Source organism: Orcinus orca, chromosome 1 (assembly GCF_937001465.1).
Source record: "Orcinus orca chromosome 1, mOrcOrc1.1, whole genome shotgun sequence".
Taxonomy (NCBI): Eukaryota; Metazoa; Chordata; class Mammalia; order Artiodactyla; family Delphinidae; genus Orcinus; species Orcinus orca.
In genome coordinates, this window is record NC_064559.1 from 39975434 (window position 1) to 39994687 (window position 19254).

The following is a 19254-nucleotide window of genomic DNA, read 5'->3' on the forward strand; positions in this document are numbered from 1 at the left end:
CCATCACCTCTAAGGGCAGTGCCTGCCGCCCCTCCTGGCTGCCGTGGGACCCACTGCGCCTTGATGGTTAGAGGAGAGGGGAAGTTAAAGAAGCATGTCAGGATCACCTTCCCCTAGGGATGGGCCTCTCGTTCATGTAGTGTCTGGAGCCCTAATTGTCAAGCCCTTGCTGAACCAGGTCCATAGCCTCTGCCAGCTAATGTGTGCAGATACAACTTCCTAATTAAGGCCATCACTTCACCTCTGCATTTCCAGGCAGCCTTCAGTCTAATAAAATCGTGTCAGTGTAAGATCCGGAAAACGTATACGTGCTCTCTTGTTCTTCTGTGTTTGTCTAGGACACATCAGGAACTGCCCTCCAGCCTGGGTTTTGGGCAGGGCTGCCGCTGGGGTGAAGGGAATCCCTTCTTGGTTCTCAGCACTGGGCTAGCTTGTGGCCTCCGCCCTTTTCTTGCTCTTGGACAGAGTTTTCTAGCTTGGACATGACTTAAAAAAATTTTTTTTTAATTGAAATATAGTTGATTTACAATGTTCTGTTAGTTTCAGTTGTACAGCAAAGTGATTCAGTTATCTATCTATCTATTCTTCTTTAGGTTCTTTTCCATTATAGGTTATTACAAGATATTGAACATCTTGTAATATATTACTGTGTCTTTCGTAGGTCCTTGTTGGTTATCTATTTTATATATAGTAGTGTGTATCTGTTAATCCCAAACTCCCAATTTATCCCTACTCCCTTTTCCCTTTGGTCACCGTAAGTTTGCTTTCTATGTCTGTGGGTCTATTTCTGTTTTGTAAATAAGTTCATTTGTCTCATAATTTTTAGATTCCACACATATGTGATGTCATATGGTATTTGTCGGACATTTTTTTTTTTTTTTTTTTTGGTTGGGGGGTGTTACGCGGGCCTCTCACTGTTGTGGCCTCTGCCGCTGCGGAGCACAGGCTCCGGACGCGCAGGCTCAGCGGCCATGGCTCACGGGCCCAGCCGCTCTGCGGCACGTGGGATCCTCCCAGACCGGGGCACGAACCGGCGTCCCCTGCATCGGCAGGCGGACTCTCAACCACCGCGCCACGAGGGAAGCCCAACATATTGTTTTTTTACCCGAGAACGCCGAGTGTTCCCGAGGCAAACTAAACCAGCCCTCCCTTAGAAGATACAGCGAAAATGAAAATTTATAAAAACGTTGTCTAGGGGACTCTGAAAGGTTTTAAGAATGGAGGTGAGGCTTCCCTGGTGGCGCAGTGGTTGAGAGTCCGCCTGCCAATGCAGGGGACACGGGTTCGAGCCCCGGTCTGGGAGGATCCCACATGCCGCGGAACAACTAGGCCCGTGAGCCACAGCTACTGAGCCTGCGCGTCTGGAGCCTGTGCTCCGCAACAAGAGAGGCTGCGACAGTGAGAGGCCCGCGCACCGCGATGAAGAGCGGCCCCCGCTCACCACAACTAGAGAAAGCCCTCGCATAGGAAAGAAGACCCAACACAGCCAAAATAAATAAATTAATTAATAAACTCCTACCCCCAACATCTTCTTAAAAAAAAAAAAATGGAGTTGCCATCTAATGACTTCTTCTGTTTCTACTTTAGATGCAGCAGCAGGAGCAGGGCTCGCCCAAGGCCGGCCTTCCCACCCTTGCCCGGGGGCTGGGCCGCCTCCTCTCCTGTTGGTGGCTGGCGGAGCTGATGGTTCATCTTATGTACATGCACGCCATCTACAGCAGCACCTCCCTCCTGAGGGCCGTCTCATGTTGGACCTTAGGTAATGGTGGAAATCACTGGCGGTAGAACAAGCATCGAGAGAGGTAGCTTCGCGGCGAAGCTGGACGGGGGGCAGACAGGGGTGTAGTTGCCTTGAGCAAACCCTCCTTTTTTTTCACCTTGTTCCTCTTGTGGCTGAGGTGACGCATGTGTGAGGTGGCTGACAGAGGTGAGGGTCAGGCTTGGTGGTCTTGGAACCAAGGGTGGTAGCAATCCCTCTTCCTAATGGAATCCTGCTAAGTTCAGCTGGGTCCGCATCTTCCTGGTATGGCCAGCATTGCGCTTGACAGGAGAAGGCAAGAGATGCTGGGTGCAGCCTTGTAGCCCCTGCTAAGAGGTAATGCTTTAAGACCGAGTTCTGCAGTAATCCTTGTTGTTTTCCTCTATGATATAAAGCAAAGAGCATGAGCTTTAGAGTCAGACAGATACAGGTTTTTTTTTGTTGAAGTGTAGTTGATTTACATTGTTGTGTTAGTTTCAGGTGTACAGCAAGTGATTCAGTTATATATACATATATGTGTATATATATATATACATACACACATATATGCATATGTGTGTGTGTGTATATATATATATATATATTCTTTTTCACATTCTCTTCCCTTATAGGTTATTACAAAATACTGAGTATAGTTCCATGTGCTATACAGTAGAACCTTGTTGGTTTTCTGTTTTATATATAGTAGTGTGTATCTGTTAATCCCAAACTCCTAATTTATCCCTCCCCCCACCCCCATTTTTCCCCTTTGGTAACCATAAGTTTGTTTTCTATGTCTGTGGGTCTATTTCTGTCTTGTAAATAAGTTCATTCATATCATTTTTTTAGATTCCACATATAAGTGATAGCATATGATATTTGTCTTTCTCTGTTTGGCTTACTTCGCGTAGTATGATAAAATCTAGGTCTATCCATGTTGGTGCAAATGGCATTATTTCATTCCTTTTTATGGCTGAGTAATATTCCATTGTCTATATGTACTACATCTTCTTTATCTATTCACAGCCAGACATAGGCTTGAACCTCGGCTCCACCAGTCGCTAGTGGGCAACCTTTGGCAGCTTGCTACAACTGTCTGCACGTTCACCTGTCAAATGAGCAGACTCACCTTTGCAGGGTTGTTTGGAGGATTAAGTGAAACCATGAAGGTGAAGGGCTTACCTCGTAAAATGTCTGATAGATAGAATTAATGGTGTGTTCTTATGTAGGCCCCTCTGTTGGCCCCTTTTTCTTGTTTGCCCATTTCTTTCTGTCTGCAGGTAGGTGGGCTGGAGGTCTTATTTCCTTAGCAGGACACAGTCTCCAGTATAAGACTTTTCTGTGGAGATGCTATCATTCTTTATTCCTCTGGCCGAAACATCAGAGAACATGCTCCTTTCTGAACGAAATCTTTTCATTTCTTTGCACTCCTTTCAAGAACTGAAATTCAGCCCCGTGGTCTGACCTCCAGCCTGTGGCTCCAATGGGAAATGAGCGATCTTCCGGCCAGATTAAGCTCCCTGCCGAGGGCAAGAGTAATAGCCTGACTCCTTATCTGTTTGGTGATTTATAGATTTAAAAAAAAATCTTGATTGCCCTTGTTATCACACATGCTGAATCAGAATGTTTTCAAGGAAGATGCCTTTTAGGACTGGAAAAATGCTGAGTTGTTTTAATGACAGTCTGTTCTTCCCAGACAAAATCTTTTTTCATACTTGGGGGTAACTAATAATCCAAGGCTTTAATGATACACTTAGGCAAACAAAATAGGATTAAGTGATGGCTTATGCTAAATCATAGCCCAGTTGTACTACATCCAAATTAAGAGATTGTATCCGTTTGGGTGATTTTAACTATGAAAACTGGAAAGCAAAACTGAAAATGGGGTTTAAACGAAAAGGAAAAGTTATCTCAGACAGCTATTACTCCTAAGGTCAGCACTAAGGGTGGTAAATCCAGTGACAAAGAAAAGTCATTAGGGGTCCATTTGGGTACCAACCACCCAGCTTAAGAGCTAACCAGAATCCTACAAGCCCTTTGTTTTCACCCATAATAACCCCATCACCTCCTTTCACTCCCTCCACAAAGATAACCTGACTTTTGGGTTTATCATTCCCTTTTTATAAAATCTTTTTTTTTTAAATAGACTTTATTTTTAGAGCGATTTTGGATTTATAGCAAAACTGAGAGCAGAGTACAGAGATTTCCCATATATCCCCTGCCCCACACGTGCACAGCCTCCGCCAGTATCAATGTTCCCACCAGTGTGGTACATTTGTTACAATTGATAAACCTACAGTGACACGTCATTATCACCCGAAGTCCATCTTTACATTAGGATTTACTCAGTGTTGTACAGTCTGTGGGTTTTGACGGATGTGTAATGACGTGTATCCACTCCTATAATATGAGACAGAGTAGTTTCACAGCCCTAAAAATTCTCTGTGCTCTATTCATCCCTCTCTCCCCTTTAATCCCTGGCAGCCACTGATCTTTTTACCATCTCCATAGTTTTACATTTTCCAGAATGTTGTTGTATAGTTGGAATCATACGGTATGTAGTTTTTTCAGATTGACATATTTCACTTAGTGATATGCATCTAAGGTTCCTCCATGTCTTTTTATGGTTTGATAGATCATTCGTTTTTAGTGCTGAATAATATTACATTGTCTGGATGTTCCACAGTTCATTTATCTGTTTGTCTACTGAAGTACATCTCAGTTGATTCTAAGTTTTGCAGTTATGAATAAATTTGCTATAGATACCCACGTGCAGAGTTTTATGTGGCCATAAGTTTTCAACTCCTTTGGAGTGATTATATGGTAAGAAAATGTTTATTTTCGTAAGAAACTCTCACACTGACATTTTTCAAGCTGGCTTTTTTTTTTTTCCTTACCTGCAAGTTATGAGTGCCTGCTACTGCACATACTTGCCAGTATAACAGTCCTTTATCAGGTGTGTCTTTCGCAAATATTTTCTCCCAGTCTGTGGCTTATCTTCTCTTTCTCTTGACGGTGCCTGTAACAGAGCAAACGTTTTTAATTTTAATGAAATCCAGCTTATCAATTATTTCTTTCATGGATCGTGCATTTGGTGTTGTATCTAAAAAATCCACCATCCCCAAGGTCACCTAGGTTCTCTCCTGTGTCATCTTCTAAGAGTTTTAGAGTTGTGTGTTTTATGTTTAGGTCTATGATCTATTTGGAGTTAATTTTTGTGAAGGGTGTAAGAAATTAGACATGAATTTCTTCCAGCACCATTTGTTAAAAAGACTGTCTTTGCTCCATTATGTTGCCTTTGCTCCTTTGTCAAAGATTGGTCGACTTTATTTATATTTATGAGTCTATTTCTTGGCTCTCTGTTTTGTGCCATTGATCTTTTTGTTTATTCTTTCACCAGTGTCACACTGTCTTGATTAATGTAGCTTTAAAGTAAGTCTCGAAGTCAGATAGTGGCAGGCCTTTGACTTTCTTCTTCTTCTCCAATGTTGTACTGGTTATTCTGGGTCTTTTTGCCTCTCCATATAAACTTTAGAATCAGTTTGTCGATATCCACTAAATAACTTGCTAGGATTTTGATTTGGATTGCATTGAATCTATAGATGGAGTATGGAAGAATTGATATCTTGTTATCTTGAGTCTTTCTATCCATGAACATGGCTGTCTTTCCATTTATTTAGTTCTTCTCTGATTTCTTTCATCAGACATTTTTAGTTTTCCTCATATATAACTTGCACATATTTTGTTATATTTATATTTATACCTGAATTTTTTTGGGGGGAGTACTAATGTAAATGGTATTGTGTTTTTAGTTTCAAATTCCACTTGTTTATTGCTGGTAAATAGAAAAGTGATTGACTTTACTATATTAACCTTATTTTGTACAACCTTGCTACAATTTCTTATTCCAGGAGATTTTGTTGTTGTTGTTTCTTTGGGATTTTCTACATAGACAGTCATGTCATCTGCAAGGAAAAGTAATTTTTTCCTTCCCAAATATATGTTTTTTGTTTCATTTTCTTCTTTTATTGAATTAGCTAAGACTTCCAGTATGATATTGAAAAGGAGTGGTGAGAGGGGACATCGTTGTCTTTTTTCCTGTTTAATCTCCAAGTATTTTGAGATTTCCTAGCTATATATTGTTGATTTCTAATTTAATTTGATTATTATCCATTATTATCTGAGAGCAGACATTGTATGATTTCTGTTCTCTTAAATTTATTTAGGTGTGTTATATGGTCCAGAATGTGGTCTGTCTTGGAGAATGTTCCCTGTGAGCTTGAGAAGACTGTGTGTTCTGTTGTTGGATAAAATAGCCTATAGATGTCAATTATATCCACTTGACCGATGGTGCTGTTGAGTTCAACCATGTCCTTACTGATTTTCTGCCTGATAAATCTGTCCATTTCTGTTAGAGGGGTGGTGAAATCTCTAATTACAATAGTTGGATTCATCTGTTTCTCCTTGCTTTTCTATCAGTTTTTGCCCCACATATTTTGACCCACTGTTGTTATGCACATACGTATTATATATTATTATGTCTTTTTAGAGAAGTGACCCCTTTATCATTATGTAATGCCCCTTTTTATCTCTGATAACTTTCCTTGCTTGGAGGTCTGATGTGTCTGAAATATATCTACTCCAGCTTTGATTAGTCTTAGTATGGTATATCTTTCTCTATGCCTTTACTTTTTTTTTTTTTTTTTTTTTTTTGCGGTACGCGGGCCTCTCACTGTTGTGGCCTCTCCCGTTGCGGAGCAACAGGCTCCGGACGGGCAGGCTCAGCGGCCATGGCTCACGGGCCTAGCCGCTCCGCGGCATGTGCGATCTTCCCGGACTGGGGCACGAACCCGTGTCCCCTGAATCGGCAGGCGGACTCTCAACCACTGCACCACCAGGGAAGCCCGGGTCCTAGTTTTTGATCCACTCTGATAATCTCTATCTTTTAATGGATATATTTAGACCATTGATGTTTAAAGTGATTATTGATATGATTGGATTATTATCTATCATGTTCGTTACTCTTTTCTATTCATCGCCCTTGATTTTTGTTCCTATTTTTATGTTTCATTCTTTGTTTGCCTTTTTTGTTTTTAATTAAACATTTTATATCATTCGATTTTCTTTATTTTCTTAGCATATCAAGTATACCTCTTTTTTAACTTTCTCAGTAGTTGCCGTAAAATTTGCAGTATACATTTACAACTACTCTGAATCTATTTTCAGATAACACAATATCACTTAACAGGTACTGCAAGTACCTTAAAATATTCCTGATTGTTCCTTATAATAAAATATTCCTAATTCCTCCCTCCTATCGTTTGTGTAATTACTATCATTCATTTTACTTATATATAAACTGTAGTGGTAAATACATTGTTGCTTTTATGATTTTGAACAAACTGTTATTTGTTAGATCAAGAATAGAAAAGAATTAGCAAAGGTTTTATTTTACCTTCATTTATTAGCTCTTCCCTTCTTTATATAGATCCATGTTTCTAACCTATATCATTTTCCTTCTCTCTGAAGAATTTCTTTTAACATTTCCTGCAAGTCAAGTCTACTGGAAACAAATTCCACCATTTTTGTTTGTCTGAGGAAGGCTTTATTTCTCATTCACTTTTGAAGGGTACTTTCACAGGACCACAGCGTTCTAGGTGGTTGTTTTTTCTCCTGTCAGTACTTTAAATGTTTTCTTCTGCTCTCTTTGCTTGCACGTTTCTAGGAGAAGTGGCAGGTAATTCTTGTCTTTGTTCCTCTACAGGTTAGATGTTTCCCACCTCCACCACCTTGCTTCTTTCAGTGTTTTTTCTTCACCTCTGGTTTTCTGAAGTTTGAATATGATACGCATAGGTGCAGTTTTGGGGGCATTTGTCCTGCTTGGTGTTCCCTGAGCTCCTGGATCTTTGGTTTGGTGTCTCATGTTAATTTGGGGAAATTCTTAGTCATTATTGCTTCAAATATTGCTTCTGTTCTTCTCCTTCTGGTATTCCCGTTACATTTATGTTACACCCTTTCTAATTGTCACACAGTTCTTGTGTACTCCATTCTGTGTTTTTTTTCCTTCAGTCTTTTTTCTATTTGCTTTTCATGTTTAGATGTTTTTATTGACAAATGGTCAAGCTCAGAGGTTTTTCCCTCAGCTGTATGCAGTCTACTGATAAGTTCTTCAAAGGCTTTCTTCATCTCTGTTCAGTGTTTTTGAGCTCTAGCATTTCTTTGATTCTTAGCGTTTCCATCTCTCTGCTTACATTATCCATCTATTCCTGCATGTTGTCTACCTTTTCCGTTAAAGCTCTTCATATATTAATCATAGTTGTTTTAAATTCCCAATTCGATAATTCCTACATCCCTGCCATATCTAGGTCTGGTTCTGCTGCTTTGTCTGTGTTTTCGTTTTGTTTTTTTGCCTTTTAGTATGCTTTGTAATGTTTTTTGGAAAGGCGGACATGATGTGCTGAGTAAAAAGAACTTTATATATAAGGTGTTGGGAGAGGGGAAGTGTTCTTTAGTTCTGTGATTAGGTCTCAGACTTTCAGTGAGTCTATGCCCCTGTGATGTGAACTTCACAAATGAGTCTCAGATTTTTTTCCCCCATCCTCTTTGGTAGGATGACTAGGGGGTACTGGAGTTGGGTATTTTTTCCATTCATGTGGAAGGCTAGATAGCAGACTAGAGTTGGGAATTTTCCTTCCCCCAAGTTGGTAAAGCTCTGATAAAATCCCAGTAGATTAGGCTCTGGTAAAGTAGTTTGTCTTAACAAGGAGGACAGTCCTTGTTAAGAAGAACATATGGACAGGGCTGAGGGGGAGGGGTTGGACTGCAGCTTAAATAAAGGTCCTGCTTGGTATGGGTTACTCTGCTGTACTCAGAGAACTGTGAGTTATAAGGAGAGCTGGACGCGGAGTCTAAGGTATAGTGAGAGATTCTGCCAGAAAGACATGAAGGGTTTTTATTAGGAAGAGCTTCTGGAGCATGCTAAGGAGGATTTGTCCTACCTTCTAGGTGATAGGGACCCATGGACGTATTTATATAGTTTAAGTAATTTAAATACCCAAAGAGTGAAAACCACAAAGTATTTAAGGGGAGAGGAAACAGGATTAGATTTGGGGTTTAGAAATATTCTGTTTGCAGTGTAGAATATGAATCAGAGTGGAGTAAAACTAGAAATAGGAAAATCTGAATAGAAAAAGGTCCATGTCTTTATTCAACAAATACTAAAGAGCCAGACAGTGCTTTACATGATGGAACATTAGACTCAGTCAGGAGCAAGGTGATAAAGACTTGAGTGAAGCAGGGAGGTTGGAGAAGAAGGGAGTGATGAGAGGGATGGAGGTACAGTCAATAGGCTCTGCTCACCAATGAGACAGGGAAGATGAGAGAGGGAAGATCTAGGGAATCTTCTGATTTAGAGTTTAGGTGATGATTGACACTTCCATTCACCAAGAGCAGGGAATATAGGAGGACTGGGAGCAGGTTTTAGGGAAGAATAAAGAGTCCAGTTTTTGACAAGTTATGCTTAAAACTGAACATCCAGGTGGAGACATCTCTGCTACAGTTAGACGGCACTGGAGCTCAGGAGAGGGATTGGGGATGCAGACAGACATTTGAAAGCCATCATGTATATGTGATAGTTGAGTCCATGGGAGTACAGGGATTTCCTAGAAAAATGTGTGGAGTGAGACTAAAGGAGGGCCAACTATAGAACTTGAAGGAATGCCAACATTTCAGAGGCAGGCAGAAAAGGAAGAGCCAGCAACAAGTGAGAAGGAATATTAACAAATGAAGGGGGAAGCAGATGGTTTTGCGAAGGTTTCGATAAGAAAGGGAGGCTCAATTTATCAGAAATTGAAGAGAGGCCAAGGAAGAGGGGACTGAAGAGAGTGTTTCATTCTGAAAGTCATTGTTGACTTTGGCCATGTTTGACTTTTTTTGTAGTTGACTTGGTCATTTTTAAGGAGTATAAACCAGGGTAGTAGAATAATCAGAAGTGAGAAAATAGAGGCAGAAGCTAATATGCTGCTTTAATGGTGTTAAATGATAATGCCTGTTGTGTTCTGTCTCCCTGTCAAGGAAGCTCAGATGGCCTGGCCTGCTTCTCACTTTCTTGTGGCAGACCTGCCACCCCTGTGTCTCTCCTCGGGGTTTCCCTTCCTCCTGGCTGCCATGGGATTGGAGTAGAGCCTGACAAGCATCCCCTTTCTTTATGCACAGGATTTCCCCAGCTTCAGGGTTTGGGGGCTAATCCCTCTTGGGATGTTCAGAGAGATAAAGAAAATAAGCATCAGGGAGTGTAAGGCTTACAAAGGCCCTTGGGCGCTGGTCTGCAATTTATGATTTCCTTCTGATATAGTGAAGAAATACTTTTATTTTTTTTTATTCTGTTAGACTTTTATTCTCTTGATGAAAGGGTTCTACCTTCTTCTGCGGTGGCCTTTTTTCCCCACCCTAAAGTTGCAGTTGAGTGTGAGGCAGCAGTACAGACAGAATAAAAGGTGCCTCTTTGTCTCACATGCGAGAAGATATACAACCGGGTTTTCACCTCCAAGGATCTCAGGACTGAGTAACATTCTACTCTGCCCAGAGATGACTCCCTCTGAGCACCACTAAGTAGGGTGAAAGCTGCTTTGGAGAAGAAGCTGTGCCACTACCTTTGGTGTCTGTCCCCCTCAGTGCTCACTAAAGAAGAGTGCACTGCACAGGTGCTTAAGGAGTACTCACACACACGTTCAGGTGAACAAAATAAATCTTCTAGGAATTCTGCCTAGTGAATGTGAGTGATCAGACATTCAAACCAGTGATATTCAACATTCTGCTAAGGTGCCAAAGGGAAATCATCCAAAAAGTGATGAGTGCAGATTCAAATGAGGATGGTGGAGTAGGAGGACACAGAGCTCACCTCCCCCCATGAAAACATCCAAAATACATCTACATGCAGAGCAATGCTCACTGAAAACTAACTGGAGACTGGCGGAAAGACTCTTGCACAACCAAGGCTGTAAGAAAGATCCACATGGAGTGGGGTAGGAAGGGAATAGAAGCGATTAGGTTTGGGACCTGTGCCCCTGGGAGGGGACTCAGAAGAGGAGGGGATTACAGAGGTGGAGGTCCTCCCTTGGAAGTGAGAGGTTTGAGCCACATGTTGGATGTCGCAGTACTGGGGTCCAACACCAGGAAGACAAGTCTCCTTAGCTGGTTAGAAAGCCGGTGGGACTAACAGGAGGACTGTAAGAAACCTAGACTCCTCTCAGGAAGAGCATGCACACACTTGCTTACTCCTGGGAACAAGGTGGAGAAAGTAGATCGAAACTGCATGGGACTCTGGCTGGTTTTCTGTGACCACCCTCGCATGCACCCCAGGCTGCACTGAGTGTCCACTCTGGCCCCACTTGCTTCGTGATATAGCTCCACACTAGGGTAAGGGCTGTTGCAGCTGAGCGGAGTACTCAGTTGTGAGGGATAGAGCCTGCTTGGACCCGGAATGACATCTGAACAGGGTGGGGACAGCTGTACTGGTCCTTATGGAGGCAGCGCATCAGAAGTGGTCTTGGACTCTGGGGCCAGGGCTGCCACAGCCTGAGCCCTGACCCATGCTGAGCGCCTGCTCCAGCCCCTGCTCCAGGCCCTCTTGCTCCAGCACTGCTCTGCTCTGGGGCAGGGGTGCCAGTGCTAGGAGTGGGGAGAGCACACACTTAAAGGGAATGGAACCATCTTGGACCCAACCCTCAGAGCTTCTGCTCCAGCAGCTTGGGGCCCACCCCTGCCCCTTGTAGGGTGGTCGTGGCCACTGACCAGAGGAGAAGCCCCAGCTCACACCTGGCTCTGTCCCTATCTGCTCCATCTCCAGCCCCATCTCCTACCAAGGTGATAGCTGCCAGCACATCCTGGGGAAAGACATGACTCCTGCTCACATCAGATCCAGCTCTCCCACTGTCAGATTCAGGCACTGGGCACATGCAGACTGTATAGGGAGAATCCCACACAAGAGCACACCTTCAAGACTGGAATAGGTAACTATTTCACCTAATTTCCTACAGACAGAGAAAGTTAAGCAAAATGAGAAGACAGAAGAATTTGTTTCAATTGTAAAAACAAGAGAAAACCCCTGAAAAAACAACTAATGAAACAAAAATAAATAATTTACCCTGTAAAGAATTCAAAGCATTAATAAAAAGAATGTTAACTGATATAGGGAAAAGAATAGATGAACACAGTGAGAATTTTAACAAGGAACTAGAAAATATAAAAAAGAACCAGTCAGAACTGAAGAATACAATAACTGAAATGAAAAAACATGTTAGAAGGAATTAATAGCAGACCAGGTGGTACAGAAGAACACACAAGTGATCTGGAAGATAGAATAATGGAAGTCACCCAATCAGAAGGACAAAAAGAAAAACGAATTAAAAAAAATGATAACGGTTTAAGGGACTTCTTGAACAACATCAAGTGCACCAATGGCAAAAGTTAAAGAGAGAATTCTAAAGGCAGCAAAAGAAGAACAAAGAGTCATATACAGGGGAACCCCCATAATGTTGTCAGCTGACTTTTCTGCAGAAACTTTGCAGGCTAGAAGGGAGTGGCATGATATGTTTAAAATGCTGAAAGGAAAAAACCTGCAACATAGGATAATCTACCCAGCAAGATTATCATTTAGAATGGAAGGAGAGATAAAGAACTTCTCAGATAAAGCAAAAACTAAAAGTTCATCAATACTAAACCTACCCTAAAAGAAATGTTAAAGCATCTTATCTAAATGGAAAAGAAAAGGCTATAGCAAGGATCAGTAGATGAGGGGAAAATCCCACTCTATAGTAAAGGCAAATAGGGCTGAGGATCAACTACTTAAATAAGCTAGTACAAAGATTAAAAGACAAAAAATTTTAAAATCAACTACAACCACAATAAATAGTAAAGGGATAAACATGAAGATGTAAAATATGACATCAAAAACACAAAATGGGGGAGGGGAGTAAAAAATGTAGATTTTTTAGAACGTATTTGAAATTAAATGACTACCAGTTTAAAACAAGTAGATACAGTTATAGGTCAACATTTATGAACACGATGGTAACCACAAATCAAAAACCTACAATAGATAACAAAAACTAGAGAAAGGAACACAAGCATACCATAAAAGAAAATCATCAAATCACAAGGAAAGGAACTAAAAGAAGAACAGAGAAGGCCTACAAAAACAACCAGAAAACAGGTAACAAAATGGCAATAAGTACATACCTATCAGTAATCACTTTAAATGTCAGTTTCTAATCAAAAGATATATGGTGGCTGATTGGATAAAAAAACAAGACCCATTTATATGCTACTTACAAGAGACTCACTTCAGATCTAAAGACACACACAGATTAAAGCGAGGGGATGGAAAAAGATATTTCATGCAAAAAGAAATGACAAGAAAGTGGGGGTAGCAATGCTCATATCAGACAACATAGATTTAAAACAAAGTTTATAACAAAAGACAAAGAAGGGCATTCTATAATGATAAAGGTATCAATATAAGAAGAGTATATAACACTCCTTATCATATATGTACTCAATAAGGAGCATCTAAATATATAAAGCAAACATTAACAGACATAAAGGGAGAAATTTACAATAATCATTGATAGCAGGGGACTTTAACACCCCACTGACATCTATGGACAGATCACCCAGAAAGAAAATCAGTAAGGAAACATTGGCCTTAAATGACATATTAGATCAGTTGGACTTAATAGATATCTACAGGACATTCCATCCCCAAACAGAAGAAACACATTCTTTTCAAGTGTACATGGAACATTCTCTAAGATAGACCACATTCTAGGTCACAAAACATGTCTCAACAAATTTAAAAGGATAAAAATTATATCAGGCATTTTTTTCTGACCACAATGGTATGAAACTATAATTGAAATCAGTTATAGGAAGAAAAATGGGAAAAACACAAACACATGAAACTAAAGAACTAATGGGTCAGTGAAGAAAGCAAAGAGGAAATCAGAAAATACCTCAAGACAAATGAAAATGGAAACACATCTTTCCAAAACCTATGGAATGCAGCAAAAATAATTTTAAGAGGGATGTGTACAGAGATACAGGCCTACCTCAAGAAGTAAGAAAAATCTCAAATACCCTAACCTACCGTCTAACAAATTAGAAAAAGAACAATGAAAAAAGCCCAAAGTCAGCAGGAAAGAGGAAAAATTAAAGACAGAAAAGAAATAAATAAAATAGAGACCGAAAACTGTTAGAAAAGATCGAGGAAACCAAGAGCTGTTTTTTTTAAAAGATAAATAAAATTGATAAACCTTTTGTCAGGCTTATCAAGAAGAAAAGAGAGAAGAACAAAATTTAAAAAATAAAATGAAAGGAGAAATAACAACTGTACCACAAAAAATTATAAGAGAATACTATGAACCATTATTTGGCAACAAATTGGACAACCTAGAAGAGATGGACAACTTTCTAGACACATAGACCTTCTGCAGCTGAATCAGGAAGAAATAGACAATCTGAACAGACTGATGACTAGTAATTAAACTGAATCTGTAATAAAAAAAACTCCCAGCAAACTAAAGTCCAGGACCAGACAGCTTCACAGTGGAATTCTACCAAACATATAAAGAAGAACTTAGTACCTATCTTTCTCAAACTATTCCAAAAAAATGAAGGGGTGGGGGCCACTCCCAAATACATTTGGTGATCCCACCATTACCCTGATACAAAAACCAGACAAGGACAATTCAAAACAGGAAAATTACAGGCTAATATGTTTGATGAACAGAGATGCAAAAATCCTCAACAACATATTAGTAAACTGAATCCAACAATGTATAAAAAGGATCATACACCATGATCAAGCAGAATTTATTCCAGGAATGGAAGGATGGTTCAACATATGCAAATCAATCAATGTGATACACCACATTAACAAAAGGAAGGATAAAAATTACATGATCATCTCAAAAGATGCAGAAAAAGCATTTGACGAAATTCAACAGCCATTCATGATGAAAACGCTCATCAAAGTGTTATAGAGGGAACATAAATATCTCAACATAATAAAGGCCATTTATGACTAACCTGCTGCTAACATCATACTGAATAGTGAAAAGTTAAAAGCTTTTCCTCTAAAATCAGGAAAAAGCAAGGATGCACACTCTCGCCACTTCTATTTAACATAGTATTGGAAGTCCTAGCCACAACAATCAGGCAAGAAAAAGAAATGAGAGGCATCCAAGTTGGAAGGGAAGAAGTAAAACTGTCACTGTTTGCAGATGACATGATGCTACATGTAGAAAACCCACCACAAAACTATTAGAATTAATAAATGAGTTCAGTGAAGTTGCAGGATACAGATTAAATACTGAAGCCTATTATAACTTTTTATACATACCATATACAAAAATAAACTCAAAGTGGATTAAAGACCTAACTGTAAGACGAGAAATCATAAAACTCCTAGAAGAGAACATGGGTGGAACAATCTTTGATGTAAATTGTAGCAATAGTTTTTTGGATCTTAAGGGTAAGACAAAAGAAACCAAAGCAAAAATAAACAATTGGGACCTAATTAAAAGCTTTTGCACAGCAAAGGAAACTATCAACAAAACAAATAGACAGGGCTTCCCTGGTGGCTCAGTGGTTGAGAGTCCGCCTGCTGATGCAGGGGACGCGGGTTCGTGCCCCGGTCTGGGAGGATCCCACGTGCCACGGAGCGGCTGGGCCCGTGAGCCATGGCCGCTGAGCCTGCGCGTCCGGAGCCTGTGCTTCGCAACGGGAGAGGCCAGCGTACCGCAAAACAACAACAACAACAACAACAACAAAAAACACAAATAGACAATCTATTGAATGGAATAAAATATTTGCAAATGATATGACTGATAAGGGGGTTGATGTCCAAAGTTTATAAACAGTTTGTACAACTCAGTACATAAAAAACTTGTTTAAAAAGTGAGCAGAAGGCCTGAATAGACATTTTTCCAAAGAACATATACAGATAGCCAACAGCACATGAAAAGATGCTCAAAATAGTTAATCATCAGAAAAATGCAAATCAAAATCACAATGAGACATTATTACCTCACACCAGTCAGAATGGCTATCACTAAAATGTCTACAAATAACAAATGCTGGAGAGGTTGTGGAGAAAAGGGAACCCTCATACACTGTTGGTGGGAATGTAAATTGGTGCAGTCACTATGAAAACAGTATGGAGGTTCCTAAAAAACTAGAGCTAGAACTACTGTATGATCCAGCAATTCCACTCCTGGGCATATATCTGAAGAAAATGAAAACGCTAATTCGAAAAGATACATGCACCCCACTGTTCATAGCAGCACTATTTACAGTAGCCAAGATATGGAAGCAGTCTAAATTCCATCAGCTGATGAATGAATAAAGAAGATGTGATATATATATGTGCATATATTTATATACATAAAATGGAATATTAACCATAAAAGAATGAAATTTTGTCATTTGCAACAACATGGTTGGAGCTAGAGGGTATTATGCTTTAGTGAAGTAAGTTAGACAGAGAAAGAGAAATAATCTGTTATCACTTATTTGTGGAATCTGAAAAATAAAATGAATGGATATAAGCACATAAAAACAGATGCACAGTTACAGAGAACAATCTAGTGGTTATCAGTTTGGAGAGGGAAGGGGGGAGGGCAAGATAGTGGTAGGGAATTAAGAGACACAAACTACTATGTATAAAATGAGTAAGTAACAAAGGTATATTGTACAAACACAGGGAAATATAACCATTACTTTATAATAACCTTAAATGGAGTATAATCTATGAAATTATTGGATCACCAGGTTGTATACATGAAAGTAATATAATATTGTAAATCAACTATACTTCAATTAAAAAAAAGTGATGACTGCAAAGTTAACAGGAATAGGGGTGTAAATAGAGGTTGTTTACTATGGGATTCATTTGGTTTGGTTAATCCAACAGTGAAGATATTCACAAACTCTGTGGAAGGTATTAAATCCTCTCCTGGTGGGGATGGAAAAAGCAGTGGTGGCTGGCTTGGCCATCAGAGCTCAAGTGTGCCTCACTAATTAAGAGGACTTTAGGAGCTCCATGGCAACAGGTGACATTTGCTTTTCTTTCATTCCCTTTCATACTTTCCTAGAGATGTCAAAATAAGATATTCTTCCCATGTATTTTATCTCTTCTCAGCGAGATGTTGGTTTCTTTTCCCTTCTACTTCAGTTTCCAGTGAGGCTTAGAGCTGCTATAATCAGATTCTCAGGTGGAGACCAGATTCTAGGAAGATCTGCTACATGAACAGAGTGGACAGAGCTTTAGGGGCTATGGGTGGTGCCCATGTCAGGGTTGTGCATGCCCTCAAGGGGCTACCTCTGCCCCCTGTGGAGCTGTGGGGTTGTTCCAGCACCTCCATTAGACATATCTTACTAGAAGGATAGAACTTTAGAAAACATCAACATTTAAGAGACGGGTAGAAAAGGAGGATCCAGTGACAAATGAGAAGGAATATTAATAAATGAAGAAGAAAGCAAATGGTTTTGTGAAGGTTTCAAGAAGAAAGCAGTGCTCCATTGATCAGAATTTGAAGAGAGGTCAAGTAAGAGGGGACTGGAAGGGATTCTGTTTCATTTGGCAGTTAAGAAGTCATTGTTCTCTTTGGTCATTTTGGAGGAGTATAAACCGGGGTTGTAGAATAAGGCGGCAGTGAGAACATAGAAGCAGTTTGGGGAGTAACTTTTAATGTGTCTGTTGAGACCAACTAAAAACCATCAGAAGGGCAGACACAAGTGGGAACAGTGACAGTAATTGTACCTTTCTGAAGGCCAACAGGAGGATGAATTCTGTTAAGACGCAGGAATTTACAGGAAGAAGATGCTGACCAGCTCCTCTTCATGTCTGTTGAGTTCAAACAAGATTTCAGTTAAAGCAAGGAGACCTTGTTAGATATGGTTCTCAAGTGCTTTGCCACTGACTGACCTTCAAGAAGATACACAGCTATCCCTCACGGAGCGCAAAACATGCACATCCTTCTCCACAGAGGAACAACCCATCAACAAGTCCAAGTCCAAGTCCAGGCTCTCAGGGGGGTGTCCGTGTCGCCTTGAGTTCTGTCGTAATGATAACATTCTATAACTGTGGGCTCAGTTGTAGAGTTCACCACCAACAGCACACTTTATGTTAAATAGTAGGGGGATGGGCTAGGAGTGAAGAGGAATATTAGTTAAAATTTATATGCGTTGTCCAATAGGGTAGCCACTAGCCATATGTAGCTATTTAAATATAAAATTAAAATCAGTTAAAGTTACAAATCAGTTCTTCATTTGCACTAGTCACTATATGGACAATACAGGTGTAATCCATTACTCACAATGTTATACCTCAGTATACTGCTACTTAATACCATCAAAGGCATTGCTAGGCAGGCTCAAACTGCACAGATTCTTCTTGTCCAGGTAATAAAGACACCTATGTTGGGTGAAATGAAAAAAAAAATTTATATGTGAATACAGTGCACAGCACATAAGAAAAATGGTAAATGTTTTAGAGCTAATTCTAATCAGAGGACTTATGACTTTTGTTTTCTACTTTCCATTCCATGTTCTCTTTGCCTTCAATCAGTACCTTTGTTGTTTGGGGTTCTTTGCCCAGTGGTGTGATCGAAATCTCCATTCCTGAGGGCTCTAAGCCCTAGGTGCTTCTATGTATGTTTGGCTGCTGTAGTCTTCCATTAACTAACCAATAGAAACAGCAATACTGAGAAGCACCCCACAAGTTCCCTCTGTATTCCTTCCTGCCTCCAATGTGTAGGGGTAACTCTGTTTCCCCTTGATAGTGAGGATTAATTTAGCCAGCTAACACCATTATCCCTCTTTGCTTGTTCACCTAGTTCCATGAGGAGCCCCAAATGGCTACATAATAGTAGCTTTTGATTCAGTGGAATCATTGTGTATTCCCAGATGGAAGCGTTTCCTTGCTGGGTGGTTAAGCCTCTAGACAAGTAGATCAGAGTTGACAGGGATGGGAAGCAACTATTTTAGGAGTGGATTAATAGGTATAATTAATCCACTTCTACTTCTTGGATACCGACTCTACTTATTTAAGCAATGAGTAAAGCATATGTAGTTTGCTGGTTCAGAACACTTGCTACATCCCATGAGACAGCACCTCAACATCATAGGCAAGGACAGCATCTCAGCGTCATCAGATGGTGTCTTTCCTCTGGTGCCACACTGGAACTATTGATAGACTATAAGGTCAGCTGCTTCTGGGTGATGGCATAAGACCAGTGAATCCCAATGATGTAACTCATTGTCTCACTCCATTTGATGCAGTCAGGTCACCAGTCAGAAGCTGTGTTAGGTCTGATGACATGGCAGTGAATAAGACAGTCAGTAAGTCCATGGATGGCAGTACTGGAATGAGCATTGTGGAAAGCAAATTCACATCCAGAATAAGAATAGTTCTCTGGGCCCTCCAGGGTGGAAGAGGTTCAGTGTAATCAACCTGA

At 40.3% G+C, this 19254-nt stretch overlaps 1 protein-coding gene across 8 annotated transcripts in view; it reads left to right on the plus strand.

Annotated features, from left to right (window-relative positions):
* HHAT (hedgehog acyltransferase) overlaps positions 1-19254 on the plus strand; it is a 359469-nt gene that overhangs the window by 89702 nt on the left and 250513 nt on the right. For all 8 annotated transcript variants that reach the window (XR_007473259.1, XM_049701435.1, XM_033438077.2 and 5 more), the window contains one exon: positions 1588-1759. Coding sequence is in view for 7 of the 8 variants with exons in the window: in XM_049701435.1 (XP_049557392.1) it covers positions 1588-1759 (172 nt within the window). In the remaining variant the exon portion in view is untranslated. The remainder of the gene's footprint in view (positions 1-1587; positions 1760-19254) is intronic.